Raw genomic sequence first — 24,133 nt, 5'->3', positions numbered from 1 at the left:
TGCAGTAGAGAGAATCAATTTGTAAAGGCTTTTAAAAATTACATATGTGAGTGGCAACAATTAAAAAATATATTTTAACATGATTGGGTAACAACATACTTAATAATTTTATTTGTTGTTGTTGTTCAGTTGCTCAGTCATGTCTGACTCTTTGCTACCTGATGATGGACTGCAGCACTCCAGGCTTTCCCATCCTTTACTGTCACCTGGAGTTTACTCAGACTCATATCCATTGAGTTGATGATGCCATTAGATTATTAGTTTTGGTTTTATAATTTGAGTACAAATGTTCCTAACAATAAATACATCTATATTTTATTTGAGCTAGTTATCATATGATATAGTTATCATATGATTATATAAATTTTTTACATATTGGCAAATCATGATATTTTATTTGTAAATCTCATTTTAGAGAGTACTAATACCTGTATATTGAGCCAAGTGAGGCAAAAAGGAAACATATTTTTATATTATCTCTTTAGAGTTGATTGTATTTGGAATATAGAATGTTATTGTTAACAGAATTACTGATAATATCTTATATTAGTTAGTACCAAAGTGTACAAATCATTTCCGCATTCATTCTTATTTGATTTTCATAACAGCCTGAACAGAATGTAAGATTTATCTTCATTTAAATCTGAAGAAAGAATTGGATTGTGCCATACTCCATATGAACAGTAATGGGCATATATTACCATTACTGACATTTTTTGGTATATATTTATATATTACTTTGTATATATTTTTTTATATTTTTATTTTGTAGATGAAAATGAACTCTTACCTGCAAGATCAGGGTGTACAATAGAAGATCATGTGATTGCAGGAAATGTAGAAGAATTTCGTAAAGATTTCATTTCAAGAATATGGCTTACCTACAGGGAAGAATTTCCTCAAATAGAAGGCTCAGCTTTGACAACAGACTGTGGTTGGGGGTGTACATTAAGAACTGGCCAGATGCTACTGGCTCAAGGACTCATACTTCACTTTCTTGGTAGAGGTAAATCAGATTTTAGGTTTTGGGGGTTTTATTGCTGTTGTTTAAATTTGAAGTCTAGCTTCAAATTTCATTCTAGCAAACTGAATGAAATTCCCAGATGTTAACTTTCTTGACTCTCTGATGTCTTCTGAAGTTGTAACTTATTTAGCAAGTAACATAACATCTTTGTTGAATTGGGCCAGTATGACTTTAACTTTCATGATTCACCTTTCCAAAATACAGGTTGAATGTAAATATTATTCATGGCTACCACTATGAATTAAGTTCAAGTTTTAGTAGTCTTTGGATTTTTTTGTTTTTGTTATTATTTAGTTCTTTTCAATTGGACTCTCTGGATTATCTGCAGTTTGTAAATTCTGGCAGCAATGACAGAGCAGATAATTATTGTGCAGTTAATATTTTTACATTAAAATATTTTTATATTATTTAAATCTTAAGAAGTTTTATATTGGTTTCTTTATTTTTCACTCTACATATCATCAGTAATGCTTTAATATTATTTTTATTTTTATAAATATGGCTGCTACTGCTACTGCTAAGTCACTTCAGTTGTGTCCAACTCTGTGCGACCACATAGACGGCAGCGCACCCGGCACCCCTGTTCCTGGGAGTCTCCAGGCAAGAACACTGGAGTGGGTTGCCATTTCCTTCTCCAATGCATGAAAGTGAAAAGTGAAAGTGAAGTCGCTCAGTCGTGTGGCTATAATCAGTTAAATTGATTGTTATTTTCTATTAATAAATAAAGTCATCATACTTTTAGACTCTAAAAAATGTCATTGATACCTAACTTACATATATCTATTTTTTCTGATGTGCCACCTTTCTTAACATTTCCACTAGTTTATTTTTACGTAATATGTACATTTGTAGGAAGATTTTAGTTTACCGTTTTAGGCTATTGTATCTGGTTGCTACTAAGTATCATTATATTTTTTTAGGTGTTAGATAATTTTTTACAATGCCCAGCAAATATTTAATAACCTTTCTGTAGGTATTATTGATGAGATCATTTAGAGAGAATATTTATTCCAGAATGGTGTAGATATTGCATGGAAAGGAACTTTTCAGCTTTTCCTGGGATGATTCATTTGTAGTCTCCTGCAAACATGGACACAAATTGGAACACTTTTCACAGTCCTGACTTGGCCTCTGAACCTGTGACTCATTTGGCTAACTTAAAATTGCATGAATGTTTGGGGACTGTCTTATTATTAAAAAGAATGAGGTAGTGATATAGTTGATTTTGTGTGGGGGGACCTTTGATCTCTAATGACTTTATTAACTTCACTTACTAGAGAATTGATATTATTCCCCAAAGAATAATTAAATTATTTTGAAAGGAGTATATGAGGAAAAAAAAAAACCTTGAAAAGAAATATTAAACTTCCACGGTCAAACTTTTATTTTAAGGTATAACCAAAACAAAACACATTTTCTGAAATGAATCTCTCATGAATACTGTGAATGATATTCAATATATTTATTGTGCCTTTGGGTAGTCAAGATCTGGTGAGCAGTATTGGTAATGGAATGTAAAAGTCTTTATCCCACCTTAGTACTATAAAAAAAAAAGAAAAGAAAGGGAAACATATTGAAATGTCCATTTGTACCTAAGTTTACTATTTTTTTCTCTTTCATTTTGGTAATTTTTTCCTGATTATATGTAATATATTCCCATTTAAAAATTTTTAGAAACTACAGAAAAGTGTGGAGAATATTATTTCAACTCTAAAGAAAGCATCATTGATAAATTAGCATGTTTTCTCTGCTTGTACCTTTATTAAGTACCTTTATTTTTTTAAGCACCTTTATTAATCTACATACTATAAATTCACTTATTTAAAGTGAACAATATTTCAGTGGTTTTTAGGATATTTACAAAATTTTACAATTATCCCCATAATCTAATTTTAGGACATTTTCATCTTCCCCCAAAGAAACCGAATGCTGATAGTGCTGTGCTGTGCTTAGTCGCTTAATTGTGTCCAACTCTTTGCAACCCCATAGACTATAGCCTGCCAGGTTCCTCTGGATTTTTCCAGGCAAGGATACTGGAGTAGGTAGCCATTCCCTTCTCCAGGGGATCTTCCTGACCCAGGTATTGAACTGGGGTCTCCTGCATTGTAGGCAGATTCTTTACCAGCTGAGCTATATGCTATGCTATGCTAAGTAAGGGAAGCCCATACTAATAGTGGTCATTCCCAGTATTCCTCCTTCCCCATATACAACCATTAATCTACTTTCTGACTTTATTATTTTAGTTTAGTAACTCATGTATCTTTAAATGCTGCATACTTATTTTAGTAGAATTGTTAAAGTCTAACTATTTAAAAGATCTGAATAATTTGCTTTGTAACTACTATAGCTTGGACCTGGCCAGATGCTTTGAACATTGAAAATTCAGACTCTGAATCATGGACTTCCAACACTGTAAAAAAATTTACTGCATCATTTGAAGCATCGCTTTCAGGGGAAAGAGAACTCAAAACCCCAACAATTTCTCTGAAGGAAAAAATGGAGAGATATTCTGATGATCGTGAGATGCAAAATGAAATTTATCACCGGAAAATCATCTCTTGGTTTGGTGATTCCCCCTTGGCTCTCTTTGGTTTACATCAGCTAATAGAATATGGAAAGAAGTCTGGGAAAAAAGCTGGAGATTGGTATGGACCGGCTGTTGTTGCTCACATTTTAAGGTAAAACTGTTTTAAAGTCTTCCATCTCATGACAGAGGTCCTCAGGCTCAGAGATACTGATTTTTGCAGTGCATATATCTTATTAGAACTTTTAAAATCTAACTGTATGAGAATATTTATAAAGGAACTTCCATTTGCTATTAGGGAAAAGATAAGACATATTGTGACTCTAGTCACATTTAATTTATCTACTGACAAAGTTTTCTTCTTTTGCTCATAGGTATGGATATCCAAGGTCTCTTTCTAACCAGGTTTTCACTAGACTACCTTATTGAAATGTTCTTAAAACTAACAACTCTTTCAACCTTGGAACATGCATGACATTATAGTTTTTTTTTTTTAAACAGTGTAACCTGGGGGCTATAATGTACTGATAGTGTAATGAAATGTCAAGAGCTAAAATTGATGTTTCCAGCATTTCTTTGCACACATCAAATTCTTGTGAATTGTAAATGTATGGGATTATTAATATAATTATATCATAGTAAAAGTAAAGGGTATGTGATATTCAGAGTACTTAGAAAAAAGTTGAAAGTCAAATTTCACTATACCTCAGGTTTATAGTGCCATTTACTACTGAAGTTTTAAAAAAATTATCTTATTTGTTATATTTCCCATTATTATTAACTGAACCATTAATAATATCATCAAATTACAGCATGTTATAGTAAATTTAGTCCATTTAGAATAATATACAAAATCCAAATTATTACAGTGTTTTTTTGCATATTAAAAGATTTATATTTTATAGGCCAAATGCTTGCAGTTGAAAAAATATTTGCCTAATGTTATTAAATGGATTAGTAAGAATAATATCAAGTCCAGTTTAGTATGACATTTATAAAAACATAATCATAAAAGCATAGTTTCTGCTCTTTAAGATGTTACATTCTATATCCCCGGGGATCAGGGCACTTTTTCTGTAAAAGACTTGATAGTAAATAGTTGAGGCTTTTCAGGCTCTATAAGGTCTCTATTGCTCATTTTTCTCATTTAAAAAAATTTTTTTTGTTTTACAGTTTTTGAAAACTAAAAACCATTTTTTAGCCTCAGGTTGTACAGAAACAGGCCTCAGCTCATGTTTGAACTGTGGGCCATAATTTTCCATCCCTCTTTTATACTAGCACATAAAAACATGCAAAATAAGGCATATTAAAGTAAAAACAAAAAAGATACAGTTAAATAAAAGTATCTATTTTTCTACAATTTGTGTAATTTACTTTTACAGATATTATGATTTTTTTTTTCATATCTTGTGAACCATTGAGAGCATTATATTCACTTGGAAAAAATTTTCAATTTGCAGTTTTACTTACAGAATTCTAAGACTTGAAAGTAGGAAATTCATCTGTTCAGGTCCTATAGGTTTTTGAATGAAGGAAAAAAGTCATGCTATTGTTTAAAGAAAAGATAAAAAACTTCCTTAAATGTACTAGAGAACAATCATATTTTGCTAATCAGTAATGTAATGATGGGCTTCCCTCATAGCTCAGTTGGTAAAGAATCCACCTACAATGCAAGAGACCTGGGTTTGATCCCCTGGATTGGAAAGATCCCCTGGAGAAGGGAAAGGCTGCCCACTCCAGTATTCTCCCTGGATTGGAAAGATCCCCTGGAGAGGGGAAAGGCTACCCACTCCAGTATTCTGACCTGGAGAATTCCTTGGACTATACAGTCCAGGGGGTCGCAAAAGTCGGACACGACTGAGCGACTTTCACTTTCATTTAATGTAAGTTAATATGAAGCAAACCTTGAAGCGTATTGTAATAGCACTTTTTAGAAAGCATTTAATATAGCCAGGGGAGTTTGAGAGAAATTCTTTTGGGAGGACTGGGTAGGGTTCATGCCTTTATACCCAAGAATTTAAAATTTTAAACTTATGTTTTTATGTTCTTTGAGTAATTTAGAGTAATATTCTACTTTGAAAAAATTGACGTGATTTTTTAAAAATACCATTCAGGTAATAGTTTTGAAAGCAGGCACTAAAGGTTAAATAGGAAAGTCTAGAAAATGTTGGCTTTCTTTTTCTTTAAATGAAATCTTTAGTTATTAACTGGAAATGTTAGGATTTTAAAGGATAATCCTTATTATTTTCTTAGAAAAGCAGTTGAAGAAGCAAGACACCCAGACTTAAAAGGAATCACTATTTATGTTGCACAAGATTGTACAGGTGAGGAATCTATTATATGATTTTACTTTTCATCCACTTATTTGGTTAGACCTTTTTAAAAATTTAGGTATAATATATAGCATTACATTAGTTTCAGATGTACAGCATAATTTGTATTTATATATACAAATTTGTATGTTGTATTGGTTTCAGATGTACAACAGTATTTGTATATATTGTGAAATGATCACAATAAGTCTAGTTAGCATCCATCACCATCCATTCTGTCCATTCCGTTCTCATTGTCCAGTTGTGTCTGACTCTTTGCGATCCCAGGGACTGCAGCTTGCCAGGCCTATCTGTCCCTTACCATCTCCTGGAGTTTGCCCAAGTTCATGTTCATTGCATCGGTGATGCCGTCCAGTCATCTCATTCTCTGATGCACCATTCATAGTTAAAAATTTTTTTGTGTGTGATGAAAACTTTTAAATATACATTATAATATTATTAACTATAGTCCCCTTCCTGTACATTACATCCTTGTAATTTATCTTATAGCTAGGAGTTGTACCTTTTAACCCCCTTCACTCTTTTTGTCCCCCAACTCTACCTCTGCCAACCATCAGTCTGTTCTCTGTATCTACGAGCTTGGTGTTTTATTCATTTTGTTTTGCTTTTTAAGAGTCTTCATATAAGTGAGATGATACAGTATTTGTGTTTCTCAGTCTGACTTATTATACTTAGTATAATGCTCTCAGAATCTATCCATGTTGTCACAAATGGCAAGATTTCATTCTTTTTTATGGCTAAATAATATTCTTATATATTTATAAACACATATACATACACCACATTTTCTTTATTCATTATTGATGGACACTTAGGTGGTTTCCATATCTTGGCTATTGTAAATAATGCTACAGAAAACAAGGGGATGCATTTATCTTTTTGACATAGTGGTTTTGTTTTCTTCAGATAAATACCTAGAAGTAGAATTGTTAGATCATATTGTAGTTCTATTTTTATTTTTTTTAAGAACCACTATAGTGTTTTCCATAGTGGCCATGTTAATTTACATTCTCACCAGCAGTGCGCAAGGGTTCCTTTTGCTCCACATCCTCAACATTTGTTGTTTTTTGTCTTTTTTGATAATAACCATTCTAACAGGTGCGAGATGGTATCTCATTGTGGTTTGATTTGCATTCTCAGATGGTTAGTGAAGTTGAGCACTTTTTCATGTATGTGTTGGCCATTTATATGGCTTCTTTGGAAAAGTGTCTCTTCAGGTCTTCTGCTCATTTTAAAATTGGATTACTTGTTTTTTTTGATGCTGAATTGTATGAGTCTTTTTATATATTTTATATACAAATATTTTTGTATATTTTGTATATTAACCCCTTATCATATATGTGATTGCAAATATTTTCTTGTATTCAGTAAGTTATCCTTTGATTTTGTTGACATTTTCTTTGACTGTAACAGAAGCTTTTCAGTTTGATGTATTGCCATTGTTTATTTTTGCTTTTGTTGCCTTATGATGCCCAGTTAAAAACATTATCACCAAAACCAATATCAAGGAGCTTTCTGCCTGTTTTCTTCTAGGAGTTTATGGTTTCAGGTCTTACGTTCAAATCTTTGATGATCCATTTTGATTTAATTTTTGTGCGTGGTATAAGATGGTGGTCCAGTTTTATTCTTTTGCATGTGGCTGTACAGTTGTCGCAACACCATTTATAATTAGATTTTTCAAAAGTATTTAGCTTGTCCCAATTATACTGTAAATGATTATGAAGGTGGGGACCATGTTTTCACATTTTTGTTCCAACATGGCACCCTGTGTAGGCACTCATTAAATATTTCTTGATTGAATATATACTATGACTTATAAGTTGCAATATTAAAATAAATTCTTGAGGGAAATTTCAGTATTTAAAATGACTACTTAAAAAAAGATAGGTGGGAAAATTTAACATAAGTATATACTTGGTCTGCATGTCTGCCAAGTACCTCCTCATTGGTGGATTTGTTTCAAGGGAGGAAAATTCTCAGTTTGACTTGTCTCTTACTAGTCCATCAGTAAATCATCTGATCATGATGTAGGTATTGTCCTGAATGTAGCTTTGTTTTTTGTTTTGGGTCTTCTGTTTAATGACCAGTATTTATAGTAATTTTGAAACTCTGTTGGGGATAAAATAGAACCTTAATTTCCTGATAAAATAAAGTGCCTTCAAAATAAGCCACCTCATATTGTTTATTTTTTACAGAAATGCTTTCAACAGGACAAAGTATGTTAATGTTGGGGAAAGTTAAGTTATACTTTAATTATGTTTAATATAATGGTGTTTATAAGAGGTTTGAGAGTACCTTGGTAACTGACTAGTGCTGATAGTGTGGAAATAATGGTTGGCAAATACACATGCATTTGTTTGGGCTTTTGTTAAGGTTAATTGGATTTTTAAGAAAGACTGATAAGCCATGATTATAACCATATGAACATGAAAGTTTTAAGTTTTCAGACAAGTGCATGAATTTTCCAGATACTATATTTGTTTTTCAGGTAGGAAATCTTACAAAATAAAATATACTGTGTTAAGAGTTCTAATTAAGCCAAAGGATGTACGTAAACAATTAGTCATTAAATAATTTATGAATTTGCCTTTTGCATTTTGGTTAATATCAATCAGCTTTGGTCTTTAGTGTCACATACTGTTAATTAAAGAACACAAAGCTACTCAATATCTAGGTGGTTTGTGTAATTTGAAGTAGATATTTAAAATTCTGAACACTGATATTTAAAATTATAAAGGGAGAATTTATATTACTGTAGTGCATTTTGATAGATTGTGAGGTTAGAAATTAGGTGAAGCCAGAGTCAATTAATAATTAATTCCCCGCCATTCCGCCATCTTCGTTAGTGCTTTTTTTTATTGGTGTTTTTAGAAGATCCACTTTCTGTTATTTTCTCTTCCTCTCATTCTGTATTCTTTTCCTTTGTAATTACATATTTTTCCATGGCTTTAAATAGTTAGGACTAGGATCTATATACTAGGACTTTAACCCTGGACTTCTAGTGCTGCTGCTGCTGCTAAGTCGCTTCAATTGTGTCCAACTCTGTGCGACTCCATAGACGGCAGCCCACCGTCCCTGGGATTCTCCAGGCAAGAACACTGGAGTAGGTTGCCATTTCCTTCTCCAATGCATGAAAGTGAAAAGTGAAAGGGAAGTCGCTCAGTCGTGTCTGACTCTTAGCGACCCCATGGACTGCAGCCTACCAGGCTCCTCCATCCATGGGATTCTCCAGGCAAGAGTACTGCAGTGGGGTGCCATTGCTACTTGTGTTAATATGAGGTAACTTGTATTTTCTGCCATCCTTAACTATTTCCATGTAGATGTTCTACAAGCACTTCAAATTCAGCACATTTAAAATTAAACCTATCATTTCTCTCTGTACACGGCTCCTTTCTTGCTTTCTATTTTCTGTTCACTCATAGTATCATGTCCACATGCATGCTTACTTATTCTTGACTCTTTTCTTATTGCTAATATCTAGTTAGTCAACCAAAGCTTAACAAATTATACTTAAAAACAAACATGGTTCTGAAATCTGTCTCTTCTTCACTCATTGATACAGATCAGACCCTTATCTCTAACTAGGACTTGAACATGATTTCCCTTTCTTTTCTATTTCTCATTCATTTTGTCAAAAGAAATTGATCATGTCCCTTAATTTGAAAACCTATGACTGTCTGTTAACTCCAGTCTCAAGTTATTGTAGCATTTAAAATATAGCACATGAAGTCCTTTACCAATTGTTTTGACCTACATTTCCAGCATCGCCTGTCAACTGTCTTGCATGCTAGTACACCAAAGTACCATCAACCTGCACACCATTTCTTGGATATACTATCATTACCTTTCTTCCATGTCTTTGTTGATACTATTGCCTCTGCTTAAAATGCCCCTTATTATTAAAATGCTTTGTATTAACTTTTACTCATTCTTTAAGAACATGCTGTGAAGCCTTTTCCAGCTCCTATCAGGTAGAACTAGTTTTTTATTCTGTGTTCTGTAACATTGTGGAAATACTTATATTAAATATTGCATTTGTAATTCACTTTTAATAATACCTTGTGCTTATCTGTAAGTCCTTGTAGATCAGTGTTGGGGGAAAGTACCAGAACTGTTTGGTTGGGAATCACTACTGTAGTAAGCCTCTGTTATGGAATTGGACTGTTTTATAGCCCTTCCATTGTGTTGAAAGTGGAGGAAAAATACCAAAACATTGAGGCAGACACTGTGAATTAAGGATCTTATTTGCTTTTATATTTCCCTGGCATAGAAAGCTTCAATAAATAGTTGGCCCTCAATAAATGTGTGTTGAATGAAATAGAACAATAAGAAGAAATTGAAGAGTATGAAGCACTTGATAAGGAAGAAATTGTTGTATATGTCAGGGGAATATTATTACTTTGTCTTTTTGCAACAATATTTGTTTCTGAAGGAAGTAGTCCTTTGGAAAAACCCATTTGATTGGAGTATGTATTAGTTCAGAGAAGTCAAAGATAGAAATGGTCATGTGTGTACTGTCTCAGAAAAGTGAGAGAATTTAGAGATTTATAACCAGAAGTTTTACTGAGTAGCTTGGCAAAAGTAAGATGAATTGAAACATGGAAAGAACTGTTTTTCCATTTCTGTAGCTTTGGTGTAGACTGACCATGGGAGATGCACAGTTCCTGAGTACATATTTGGATTTACTCAGTCTCGTGGCTTTACAGTACCATCTGTCTGTCAGTTCCCAAATTTTTAGCTCCATCTCAGACCTGTCCGCAGATAGAGACTTTTTATGTCCTTAACTGCCAACTTATCATCCCTGCTTGCATGTCTAGTAGATATCTCAAGTTTAGCATGTCTAAAACTGAATTCCCGTTTCTCCTTCCTGTATTTTCCCTTCCTACAGTCTTCTCTGTCTTTGTAAATGGCAGCTCGCCTACTCTGTTTGCTTATATCAAAACCACGCCAAGCATCTATGACTCCTTTTTCCTCTCGTATATTATTTTTAATGTATCACTTTTCACCACCTCCTCATGAGCATCTTGTGACCATTCTGCATCTTGACAATTATTGCCTTTGTTCAGGCCACCATCATCTGTTGCTGGATTCTTGCGGTGCCTTCCTAACTTCTTTGTGTTTCAGCCCTTGCCCTCAGCAGTCCTGTGTTAATAAACACAGGAACCACACTGATAAAATATAAATCCAGATCAGGACATTTGTTTCCTAAAAAACTCTTCAGTGGCTTCTCATCTTACTTAAAGTAAAAACTGAAGTCTTTATAATGGCTTTTAAATTTCCTACCATCTGTCTTTGTTCTCTCTCAATTTGTAACCTTATCTCCTAACCTCATTATCTACTATTGTACCCTTACTCACAGTCCCTCCAGAGGCACTGGCCTCTTGGTCCTGGAACAAGCTGTCCATGCGTCTGTCCTAAGACATTTGCACTTGCTTATCTTTCTGTCTGGAATCTCTTCCCCCAGGTATCTGCACTTCTTGGTTTATTACTTTCTTTAAGTCTTGAGTTCCCTACCAGCTTATTTTAAATTGTGCTCCATTTCAACATTTCCTATCTATCTTTCTTCCCCTCTGTTTTCCTTCAGAGCAGCTATCACCATCTGTCTTATCTTATATTTTACTCATTTATTGTCTACTTCTCTGTGTTAGAGGATATGCTCTATGAGGTCAGGGGTTTTTCTCCATTTTGCTCACTGCTGAAGACTCAGTGCCATAATAGTTATTTGATAAATACCTATTGAATGCATAAAGGATGTGGGTAATTTTTAACTCATTGAGACCTTGTTAATGATGTTAGAAATTGCATGACTGGCCATTGTTGGGAGAAAAATTAGGGTACAAGTGTTTCTGAAAATTATTTTTATAAAATTTAATATGTATTAATTGTATTTTTTCTCAGTTTACAGTTCTGATGTAATTGATAAACAGTGCACTTCCATGGCCTCTGATAATACAAATGACAAAGCTGTTATTATTCTAGTTCCTGTTAGACTTGGTGGAGAAAGAACCAATGCCGACTATTTAGATTTTGTAAAGGTATGAAATAAGAACTAAAAATTTTTTGAAGGCAATGCTAGCTAACATGAAAAATACAGAAGGTTTGCAGTCTTTTTTCTATGAAATGGAATGATTTTATAGTTGTAGATTGATGATTTTATAGTTGTAGGTTGTAAAATTTGGCATTATAGATTTTAAATTTCAGTATTACAAGATCAGTGTGATTTGAAGAGTAAGGTGTTCAATGACAAAATAAAAAGCCTTTTAGTCTTTGCAGCTAATCAAGGGGATACAGTGCAGCAATAATCATAATCTGAAATAAGTCTATAGTTCCCATTATTCTTATGTGTGATTTTTAAATGTATGTACCTTTATTTATTCATAAACCCACATTAAACTATATCTAGGTAACTATTTTAAAAATTACTGCTGCATTATCTTCTACTTTGTTTCATGTGCTATCATAAGGTCCATAAGTAGGAAGAATACTTATTTATGTAGACAGAGATGATGAAGATAATGTTGGGGAGGTTCCAATTTTGTTTTCCTTATATTAACCAGTTACAAATCTGTTCTATTTCAGGATACATAATTTTTTTTTTTTTTTTCAAAAGAACCTAATTAGGTTATCTTGTCACAAAACTTTACCTTTTGAAATAGTCTGTTTGAAAGTTAGTATTTATATTATTTGCATAGTTTTAATAAAATCAAGGCCAGAGATGGAATTCCTCTTTGAATGGACTGTCATGGCATATACTCATCTTGAAATAAAGTTTAGATTTGTACCTCACGTGAAACACAATAATAGTCCCATACTGTGATCCCAGTGTATACAGGTGGAACATGTATCCTCACTCTAGATTGTACTGATTCTAAAAATCTAGAGCAGTTCATTTCAATATATGGTATATGCAAGTCTTCTAGCTGATATCTTGGCTTTTCCTAATAGTTAATAAAAATTTGCAGGCTACTTGTTACTAAAAATAGCAGTGTGTGCATGCTGAGTTGCTTCTGTCTTGTCTGACTCTTTGCAACCCTGTGGACTGTAGTGCACCAGGCTCCTCTATCTATGGAATTCTCCAGGCAAGAATACTGGAGTGGGTTGCCATGCCCTTCTCCAGGGGATCTTCCTGACCCAGCAGTGGAACCCATATCTCTTATGGTCTCCTGCATTGGCAAGTGGGTTCTTTACCATTGGCGCCACTGTAACCAATAACTTATGAATCCACTAGATAAAAGTGGGGCTTTGATTTCTAACATGTGGACTCTTCAGTAGAATTTTGGGTGCAATATGAGAAGTTATAAACCATTTCATGGGGGCTTTGAGATTTCTGGCATGCTGTTATGTCTCTGTTGTAACCAAATCTAAAATGGATTGCCTGCCTTCTCTACTACCATGAGAAGATCAGAAACTGAGGCAATTTTGGAATCAACTTGCTAAAACCCCATTTCTGGTGAAAAGGGTTGCAGATAGCTTCATCTGGCTGAGGGCTTCGCTGTTTGGTGGCATTGAGAACAGTTATCAGATGGCAGGGCTGTGTAATCCTCTTGAGTGATTCACTGGAGTCTGCATTGTAGTGAAATAAACCACGGTTAGCTGTTAAAGTGATCCTTAGTACCTAGCATATAGGAGTTGCTCGACAGGTATTTGTATAACACTTGTAATACAGATTTATCTCATTTTGCCCTCACACTAGCTGGGAACTCAACTGCCTTTATTAAAAAAAAACAGAAGTGACAAAAGTTAAGTGATATGTTCAACTTCAGATAATAAAACTATTGACAGAGACCTGACCTTTTTTCATATGTTCCCGTAGAATCTGGACTTCCTAAAATGTAACATTTCTTTGAGCTCCTACTAATTTAATTTATGCTACAGTCCACTTTTAGAATAGTATTAATAACTATTAATATGTTTAAGATTTTTGATTATCAGGTAAAAATGTCTAAAATGGCTGAGTGAAGTAGGTGTTATGTTAGGTGTGGTGCTTGGTCACAGGATGGCTGGGTCAAAAGCCATAATGAGATCATGTAGAGAGCTATTCATTTAGGAGTGAAAAAAATAGTGTGTCTAATAGACCTAAAAGAAAGGTAATCGTCCTTTTCTTCCTCTTTGGTTTCTGCTCACTTTTCTTCTGTTTCCTCCTCCTCCACTTCTACCCCCACCTCCCCACGCACTCCCTCTCCCTCTTCTCCTCTCTCTGTGCTTCTTCCTTATCCTTTGTCAGCGTTGTATTTTTTCCTGCCAAACTACTGTACATTATACTCTCTAAAATTCACCATTCAATTCTATTATCTAAATTTATTAACCAAGGTAATTCCATGGTGTTTCGGAGATGGTACCATTGCCTGCTACATTCTGTGAGGAGAAAAATTTGGTGTGGTGCTTTATCAGTCCCTACCACAAGAAGTTTACTTATTTATTTATTTTTAAAAGGACCTGGAATGAGGAAAATCCAATATGTTCTCTTTCTTCAGCAAGACAAATTAGGACTTTCCTTCTTTGACTGATTACTTCAGTCTTATTTATTGCTTCATGGATACAGCTCAATCAATGCTCACCACTAGATAACTGTGAAAAAGCTTTTTTAGGAACTGAAAAGTGTTTCAAGTTTCCAGATACAGCTTCTTATGTGTAATGACATTTTAGCTCCTAATCTGCTTCTAAGTGTTTATTGCTAAATCTGCTCTATTTTGTTGAAAAGGAAATATAGATGTCAAGAACCAAAGTCTTTCTTCCATTACCCAAAATCACTCTTTTTTCTGATAGTCTGTGATGATTCCTGCTATGCGTTTTTTTCTTTTTTCTCTCGATTTTGAGGGACTTAGAACTTTTACTTTCTCCTGGGTCTCTGTATCAGAAACATTGTATTTCAGCTGATCAGATTGCCTCAGGTTGAAGGCACTCTCTAATTGTGTCAAAGATCTTTATTTTGGGGGAACACAGTAGAATAATAGTACTGTAAATAGAATGATAATAACATAGAATAATAATAACTATTATTATCAAGATTTTTGGTATAATTGCATCTTAATTAATTTTTGTTGTTGTTATTTAGTCACTCAATTGTGTCCGGTCCATCTCTTTTGTGACCCCATGGACTGTAGCCCACCAGATTCCTCTGTCTTTGGGATTTTCCAGGCAAGAATACTGGAGTGGGTTGTCATTTCCTTCTCCAGGGGATCTTCTGGACCCAAGGATTGAACCTACGTCTCCTGCATTGGCAGGCAGATTGCTTACCACTGAGCCACCTGGGAAGCCCCAATTGATTTTTCTGTTTAATTTTTTCAGTTGCAGTTCTCCTTACCCCACAAAAAACACCTCTATGATATTTTCACAAAGTATACACAGTTTGCAGCCATTAAACCTTGTAATATAGATCTATAGTTATTGATAGGAAAATGTTTAAGAGATCATGAATGACAAATGTTACAGTGGCATTTGTTATATAATGCCATGTTTATATAATTGTATTTATAAATCTATATGTGAATATATGTAATATAGACATGTCAAGACGGTATTCCCCTAAGTGTGGTTAATGATGAAATCTGAGTGTTGGTGTTTTGAGAAATTTTTGCTTTTTGATATATTTTCTTTGTGTGTTTTTCAGTAAACCACATTACTATTTTTAAGAAAATCATTAAGTTTAAACAAAACTGTTCTGTTTACTTGTTAAAAGGAAAAAGCATTTGATCACACAGTCTATTTTTGTGTCTTCTAGATTTTGAAACATCCTCTCATTTAAGAGAAGGGAAGTTTATTATTTAATACTTTGGGGGGTTTATAGCATAAACTTTATCATTATTAGTGTTTTCTACCATAATATATGCTAAAATTAATATAGAAGCTATTGACAGTTTCTACATTAATAGAATATGGATATTAATTGATTCCACTGGGCATATTTTTAAATGACTCTACTCCATGGACATGATTTTTTTTTTAAAGTGTAGAATTATTGAGGCCAGAATTATTCTCTGTTGGTCCAGTAGTTAAGAATCTGCCTTGCAATGCAGGTGATGCAGGTTTGATCCCTGATCAGGGAACTAAGGGGGCTTCGGCTTCCCTGGTGGCTCAGCAGTAAAGAATCCTCCTGCAATGCAGGAGATGGGGTTTGATCCCTGGGTTGGGAAGATCCCCTGGAGAAGGAAACTCACTCCAGGATTGTTGCCTGGGAAATATCATGGACAGAGGAGCCTGGTGGGCTGCAGTCCATTGGGTCGCAAAGAGTCCCACATGACTTAGTGACTAAACAACAGGGGAACTAAGATCCTACATGCCTTGGGGCAACTAAGCCCACATAGCACGATTGAGCTGGTGGGATGCAACAAAAGGTCCCCTGCGCTGCAAGTGAGACTCCACACAGCCAAAATAATAAATGAATTAATTAATTTTAAAAAAGAATTGTTTGACCCACCTTAAGCAGCTGCTTAGGGAACTTACTAAATGATTTATTGAGGTATCATTGATATTTATGATTAGTAAACTGACTTTAAATACAAAAATAATTATTCTTTTCCTTGGATTAGATTGTTTTTATTAGTCTGATTTTATTCCAAATGAAGTAGCACAAAATTTTCATCAAGTGAACGCCACTGATTAAAAATGATTTTTAGTTTGTCGTTTTAAGACAAGTTTCAGTGAAAGCAAGAACAATGTCTAATAATTATTTCTAGCATTTCAAAAAGTGTGATGAAAATATTACATTGATCACAGCAAAGGTGCACCACCTAACTGACAGGCCATGTGTTTTGACTTTGGCAGAAATGTTTATTGCCTTTCCATAGTTATGTTGTTTATAACTGGCACGTAGTAATTGTTTAATGTTGTTAAATGGAAGATAGTTTGGTAGACAGAAGGGTTTCAGAACATGGGGGAAAATGTAATAAAAATAAAACTGATGGTGAAAAATTTGCGGACTACTACTAGTAATACAAATTTAGTTGTTTTGAATAATTATCGTTTGTCTCTTGACCCTAAATCTGAATTAATTTATTTTGGCAGGGAATTTTAAGCCTTGAATATTGTGTGGGTATTATCGGTGGCAAACCTAAACAGTCATATTACTTTGCTGGATTTCAAGGTTAGTGGTTTAGTAAAGTATATTTCTTCTTTGTTTTCTTTTAAAAGTCAGAAAGTTAACATAGGATCATCCAGAAACAGGATGAGTAACGGAGCAAAATGAGTACCTTATAAATTCATCAGTCCTGCCATAGCCATTCATTTGTCATTTGGTCCATAGTATAATTGGATTCTGTAAAATGTATATTTAATTTCTGTTATTGCATAAACAAGGCATAATTTATTGATTTTTACTAAACTTTAGAAGACATTGCTGCCATATTCTGACAGTTGCTATTTACATATTTACCTTATACCAGTTTTAGTGGTGCTAGTTGATGATAAAATGACAAGCAATATGTTCTTCCTGTCAGGATAAAGTAGTGCAATGCATTTTTCATATGCAAACTGTAGAATATAATTGTGTGTTTGTGAAAGTAATTTTATCACCAAAAATTAAATGACAGTCTCATCACTTTATAAAAATTCTGCTTATACAAGCATATTTGATTATGCAAAAGTTAATCTGTCCTGTGCAAACCTATGTTTCAGTCAATGAATATCAGTCTGGCAAGCTGTTACTCCCAGATTTTTTTCAGCTATTCTACATAGAAATTGGATTGTAAGCAGTGTAATAATAAGGTGTTTTTTGAATTACTTGTCTTCTGTTTTGTCCTTGTAGATGACAGTTTGATTTACATGGATCCTCATTACTGCCAATCTTTTGTAGATGTCAGCATAAAGGATTTCCCTCTTGAGGTACTGTGGATAAAGAGCTGGCACTGCTTTCTTACCATATGAAGCAAACTCTTAATTATTCAGAGATATGCTAAGCAGCTATGCTTTTATGGTATTCCAAGTTAATAATAAATATTTTACTAATTTACAAGTCCATAATACATACAGTGGTCAAAGGTTAGATAATTTTTGTTGCTGAATTTTAATTTATAATACACTGTCTTCATTTATCTTTGTCTCTAACTTGTTAGATATCCTAGCCCTACCAAAATAAATGATCAAGCTTCCAAGTAATTCCAAGAACAGTACTGAAGAATTTAAAATGTTAGACATGTTTAAAGAAAGAAAGGGGGAAAAAAGAAAAAGAAGACAATGGAGTTGGGTTAGAATGACAAAATGATTGAAGGGGAGTGTGACATTATTTTGCTTTAAGTATGTAATTAAGACAAGTTTCAGTGACAACAAGAGCAATGTCTAATAATTATTTCTAGCATTTCAGTAATTCTTAGCCTCTAGTTAAGTTTCCATGAATTTTAGTTGGGTTTCTAATATTTATTTTAGCTTTGATTTCTTAAAGTCTTCTTTTCCTTCCTGTTTTTTTTTTTTTTTTTAAATATGGAATGCTTCACGAATTTGCGTGTCATCCTTGCGCAGGGGCCATGCTAATCTTCTCTGTATCGTTCCAATTTTAGTATATGTGCTGCCGAAGCGAGCACTTTTCCTTCCTGTTGATCATTTTCTGAGCCAGCATTTACAAAATTTTTAAATTGGATTTACAATGTTTTGTTAGTTTCAGCTGTACAGCAAAATGAATCAATTATAGAATCCCAGGGACGGGGAAGCCTGGTGGGCCACCGTCTATGGGGTCGCACAGAGTCGTACACGACTGAAGCGACTTAGCAGCAGCAGCAGCATACTTGTATAGGATTATATTTCAGAAAATTTTGAGAGTGCATAAATGAGAAATGTAACTGTTACATGGTATCAGTTCTTATTTTCCCAGTTGATGCTTTTAGAGACTTTTAAAGTCATCTTAATCACTTGAGTGGCACATGGATCACTAATTCTCCAGGGCTTGACAAGTTGGAAATGTGGTTTAGTATTTTGTTTTAGTAATAGCTTGTTAGCTAATATTAATACCTAATTATGAAGATGGATAAAGCACAAGATTAAAATCTGGTACTAAGTGATACATTATAAAACAGCCTAGCATTTTTTGTAGACTATTACCTCAACTAAAGTACGAGCCAGAGAACAGCTTTGCTTTCTACTTTCTTCCTTCACTATACTTTGCATATAAACTTTAATAAGTATTTCCGGTTGACTGATTAATACTGTGGGAGGAACTCTAGAATTCTGCTATGTGAACCACACTGTAAATCTGTTTCTGCTGCATTGTGATCTTGTGGCACTGATTCCTGTGTCTTCAGTGACACATGATTTCCCATGTGTCAAATTGACTCCTTAAAAAAAAATAAATACTTGAGATTTAGATGGAAACTTGTTCATAGTGTTCTAAGCATTATCTAAAATAGGCAAATTAAAAGATTATTAGGTCGGCTGTTTTGACCAGTAGAAAGAGATTATTCATCTGATATTTTGAGAGACTCTACAAAGATGCCAGGTCAGTGAATATCCATGTTATCCACACTGTTATTAACGAATGCCTACACAATCGATATTGGGAAGGTTGTAGCTCACTGGGGGAGAAGGCAATGGCAACCCACTCCTGTACTCTTGCCTGGAGAATCCCACGGACGCAGGAGCCTGGTGGGCTGCCGTCTACGGGGTCGCACAGAGTCAGACACGGCTGAAGCGACTTAGCAACAGCAGCAGCAGCTCATTGGGAGAATGTTGCAACACTTCACAGGCGAGTCAATAGAAGCTTGAAGTGGGTGGTAGTGGGAATGGAAAATAATTTCATTTTAAGAGACTTTGTAGGTAAAATTTGGTGAAATTAGATAACTTCTGAAAAGCACAGAAGCATTTATTTTTTATATATTGAGATGCCAGAAAGTGAGAGTAAGATGAGATTTAGCAGTGAGGCCATGTTAAACTGTGGGTTCTCATTGTTAGTAGTTAGGACAGGGCAGAGTTTCAATTGTTTGGATGAGAGGACTAGTGGATATACATTATCTTATACACATTTATAATGTATATGTGTATGTATGCAGGCATGTATCTGTGTGTGTGTGCATATATTTAAGGTAAGATTTCTTAAAACCAGAAACTATTGCTTCATGCTATTTCTGATATACTTTCAGAGTGACCTGATTCTCTCTCTTTACAAATACTGAGAATATTTTATTATTAAGGTATTGTTGTACTGTTCGTTGTTTAGTCGCCAAGTCACGTCTGACTCTTTTGTGACCTAGGCTCCTCTGTCTATGTCCCAGGCAAGAATACTGGAGTGGCTTGCCATTTCCTTCTCCAAATATTGTGTTACCTTAATATTAACATTCTACTAATAAGATTAAAAAAAACCCTTATTACAGAAATGTTAGTCTCTTCTGATTGCTAGGCCCCCAATTCCAAGTTTCAGGTTTTAGGAGGTGTATACAGTGGTGATTATTTTAATATATCCTTGTAAATTCAAAGCTTAGTGGCACTAAAGCTATTAGAATGATGTAATGTGATTATGTTGATAGATAAGTGAATTTCTCAGTGAAAGATGTACCCTTTATGAATTACACATGTGAACTGCAGTAAGTAGGAGGTGCTTTTTAGTAAGGACGTATTCTCTAATTAATTATATCAGGAAGTTTTATCTAAATCACCAAAATAACAGAGCTACATCTAAAATTATTTGTTTCAGTATTATTTGTATGTTTAGGTAGTAGAACCCACTCTTCAATATAATAAGTCTGGAAGAGTGCCTACCATTTGGTAGGTGCCTAATAACTATTTTTTGAGGCAATGAATAAATATTGTACCAGAAAAATGAAATAAATGGGAATTGACTCACTCCGGCCAGTTTTTTCAAAAACGTAAGTGCAGAAATGTACCTAGTGATACTTGCTAAAATGTGCTTCAGTAGAAGCTGCTACTCTTACCAAATCATCAGAATTTTAAAAACTAAAAAAGAAATCTAAGTGCATGCTGCTGCTGCTGCTAAGTCGCTTCAGTCGTGTCTGACTCTGTGCGACCCCATAGACGGCAGCCCACCAGGCTCCGCCGTCCCTGGGATTCTCCAGGCAAGAACACTGGAGTGGGTTGCCATTTCCTTCTCCACTGCATGAAAGTGAAAAGTGAAAGTGAAGTCGCTCAGTCGTGTCCAACTCTTAATAACCCCATGGACTCCAGCCTACTAGGCTACTCCATCCATGGGATTTTCCAGGCAAGAGTACTGGAGTGGGGTGCCATTGCCTTCTCCTCTAAATGCATAGCGCAGAGAATTATCACAGAGTGAACAGAGCTGTGTAATGCCACTTGGGAAAAATACCATAAAGTCTAAGTTGTTCTACAATAAACAGAATTGATTTTGAATTATAAATTAATCTTGGTTTGATTAATCTTGGTTCAGAATATTCTTGGGTGAACAAACAACATGATTTAAATGGTATAAAATGCCTCTCTGTAATGAGTCCTAGTACTCATGTAGGAACACCAGATAGCAATTTGCAGTTTTCAATCATCAGAGATTTATATTTGTGTTTTTGTGAATAATTTTAAAAGTTTTCTATAGATATGAAAATAACTATGCTTAACTAGTGTTTGTCATTATTATCTATGGTGATGGAGACAATACAGTGAAATAGCACTAAGCCTATATTGGTTTAGTCTTAATGATCCTTAATGAAAACTTTAATCAATGCTTTAATATAATTTAGGGCATCCATATAGACAAGTTAAGAAAATGCTTTGTTGGACCATGCAGACTTTTGACTCTTCTTTCTTATCCCCAGGTAGTAAAAGCTAAACAAGCATTTCTTATTACTGGCTTTTGGAAAGAGGAGTAAATGACTATTGTTAGATAGCTTGTATGTCAAATAATTTTTGTTTTGTAAATATGACCTAGAACTGTCTGAGCCTTAAATAGTAATACTCCTGTATATTGTTAACTACCAAATTTACCTAGCTCTTCTATACCTTTCCAGATCTGTTTTTTAATATCTTTTTATAAACAAAATCGGTAAAACAATGTTAGAAAAGTCCAGCTAAGGCAGTACTCATATTGATTAGAAAGATGGACGTTCCAGTTTGGCTGGGTTGAGTCTTACTGTACAGTAAGTGTTAGCTAAGGGTTTCATAGTAGTCATAGTTTTAAAAACACATTTGTTTGGTTATTTACTAGCATGATGTTGGATTTGAAGCTAATACATGACTGAACTATTGATAAGGGGAAAAGAACAGTTTGAATGTATTCGTTTTGCTTAACCACTGGTGATAATATGGAATATTAATTGGATCACAGGATATATGTAGGGGGAGAGAAAAGAGTGGTTTTGACTGATCTACCATGAACATAAATACGAAAGTCTATATTTTTCTGCCTTTTTATAGATAATTCCAAGTTTAAATCCCTTAGTTTTAGGCATTAAATGTAGGGAAATTTTAAGTTTATGGATTTATATCCAGCCTAGATTATTTCTTGAGCAGCTTATTCTTTAATTAAAAAATATAAAATGAAGAATTTCTCACACCTGTCTCCCATCTGCCAAGTTTTCTCCCTTTTCTCTAAATTTGTTAATTTTTGTATATCCTATGCAAATATGAATATATATTTTATGGCCCTCCTTTTTAACATAAACATCTTTTTCCTTATACATACAAGAAAAAGATTTGGTAGCATCAGTGATTTTTAAGGACAAGTATCTGAGCATTTATGCAGTTAAAAAATGTTTTAAACCAAGTACTAGAGTGTCGTGGTGAAGAAAAAAGATTGGAATGATTAGCTTTATATTCTACGCTTTTCCTACTTTTGCATTCTCTAAAGATAACCAGATTCTACTAATAGCCACAGCCTGCTAGCAAAAGTAGAGTCTAGAGCAGTATTTTTGGCCCATTTGCACCTTTAACAGTGTGACCACTGGAGAAGAGGGAACTAAGGGAAGAGGGCAGGGACCATAGTAGAACAATGTTCACCTTATCCTGTGTGGGACTAAACAAGAACTGAGGTAAAGCTCAATAGAAGAGTGGGTTAGGACAGTGTGCAGTTATGTGCTGATTGTGTCAATTGCTAAAACTCTCACGTTGACCTCTTCATATCATCATGGAACATTTTCATAAACCTGCATATTTGTTTACAAAGTCTTGGTTTTTTTATTCCAAGGTTTATAAATATTTTAAAAATCTCTAACTGAACAGACTTAATTGCACTTCCATAGAAATAGCTAACTCGATTCTAAACATTGTACTAGCTTATTCATGTCTTTTTCAGAGATACATTTTTTTCCCTTCTGCAAGTGTTAGAAATGCACCCTGCTTTTGACACACTTCTTTTCTTTTTCAGAATGGCCCTAATGTGTAAGGTGGAGATTTGGTAAACTGAATATACACAATGTTGGCTCTTATGTTTTACAGCTTTGGAGACTGGGAGGGATCATCTGCATAGGATATACTAAAACACCATTTGAAAGCATGTTTATAGTTTGAAGAATAGCTATATAGCAAATTTTAAATGAAGTGATATTTTTGTATATAAAGTACATTAAATAAAACTAAATTAATCCTAAAGAACTTTTAAAATTACAGACATTCCACTGCCCTTCTCCCAAAAAGATGTCATTTCGAAAAATGGATCCTAGCTGTACAATAGGATTTTACTGTCGAAATGTTCAGGACTTCAAACGAGCTTCTGAAGAAATCACTAAGGTACTTTTATTTTAAATATTACAATAATATTTGTAAATGATCTAATTTTTATTATAGATAGCCTATCAGAAGATAAAAATCCATAATTTATAATATGGTTATAAAATTTCCCCTTGAATGTTAATATTATTAGGAATATTGTGAACCAGAAAATACAACTATTTGGGGATTCCTAGCCTTTGAGGGTGATGAAACTTTTTGACCAGTTGAAAGTATTGACTGATCCACTAGGTGGCACTGTTGAAATAAAAATCTCTGCAAACTGTAGCCATGTGCAAGCAATTAGGTTATATTTTATTTGAAGATTTTAAAAGGGCAATACCTTAGGGGGTAGAAAAAAATTAATGAAGTATTTGATCAAGCCAAATTGTGCATTATTTCTTGTTAGTCCAAGTGCTTCTTTGATTTTTTTTTAAAGAGAAATGGTATTTTTGGATTTCTCAGAACTGCTTTATCAAATGACCTGTGTTGTTACCTTCCAATAAGCTTGTTTAATCTGATCTATTCTACTTATAGGGTCTCTGAAATAGGTTTATTTGACTCCTCTTATTACCTTAAACTTCTGCATTTTTCTGGCCATTGAGTACTGCTAAAATATTTATAGAGCCTTAAGGTCTGTGTATATTTAGTAGTTTGGAA

The 24,133-nt window shown here is 34.1% G+C and overlaps 1 protein-coding gene and 1 non-coding gene across 6 annotated transcripts in view; one reads left to right on the top strand and one right to left on the bottom strand.

Annotated features, from left to right (window-relative positions):
* ATG4C (autophagy related 4C cysteine peptidase) overlaps window positions 1-24,133 on the top strand; it is a 96,299-nt gene that overhangs the window by 46,843 nt on the left and 25,323 nt on the right. For 4 of the 5 annotated variants that reach the window (XM_019957336.2, XM_019957334.2, XM_019957335.2 and 1 more), the window contains 7 exons: window positions 773-1,006; window positions 3,372-3,702; window positions 5,802-5,872; window positions 11,780-11,916; window positions 16,886-16,964; window positions 17,625-17,701; window positions 23,375-23,494. In XM_019957336.2, the coding sequence (XP_019812895.2) occupies window positions 773-1,006; window positions 3,372-3,702; window positions 5,802-5,872; window positions 11,780-11,916; window positions 16,886-16,964; window positions 17,625-17,701; window positions 23,375-23,494 (1,049 nt within the window). The remainder of the gene's footprint in view (window positions 1-772; window positions 1,007-3,371; window positions 3,703-5,801; window positions 5,873-11,779; window positions 11,917-16,885; window positions 16,965-17,624; window positions 17,702-23,374; window positions 23,495-24,133) is intronic. The other variant, XM_070786429.1, reaches the window with a different exon arrangement.
* LOC139182334 (U6 spliceosomal RNA) lies at window positions 18,290-18,396 on the bottom strand. The gene has a single exon (XR_011566005.1). It is a non-coding gene; the product is annotated as a U6 spliceosomal RNA (small nuclear RNA).

Source organism: Bos indicus, chromosome 3, assembly GCF_029378745.1.
Source record: "Bos indicus isolate NIAB-ARS_2022 breed Sahiwal x Tharparkar chromosome 3, NIAB-ARS_B.indTharparkar_mat_pri_1.0, whole genome shotgun sequence".
In the NCBI taxonomy this organism is placed as follows: domain Eukaryota; kingdom Metazoa; phylum Chordata; class Mammalia; order Artiodactyla; family Bovidae; genus Bos; species Bos indicus.
The sequence above is the reverse complement of the archived record's forward strand: the minus strand, read 5'-3'. Positions and strand labels throughout refer to the sequence as shown.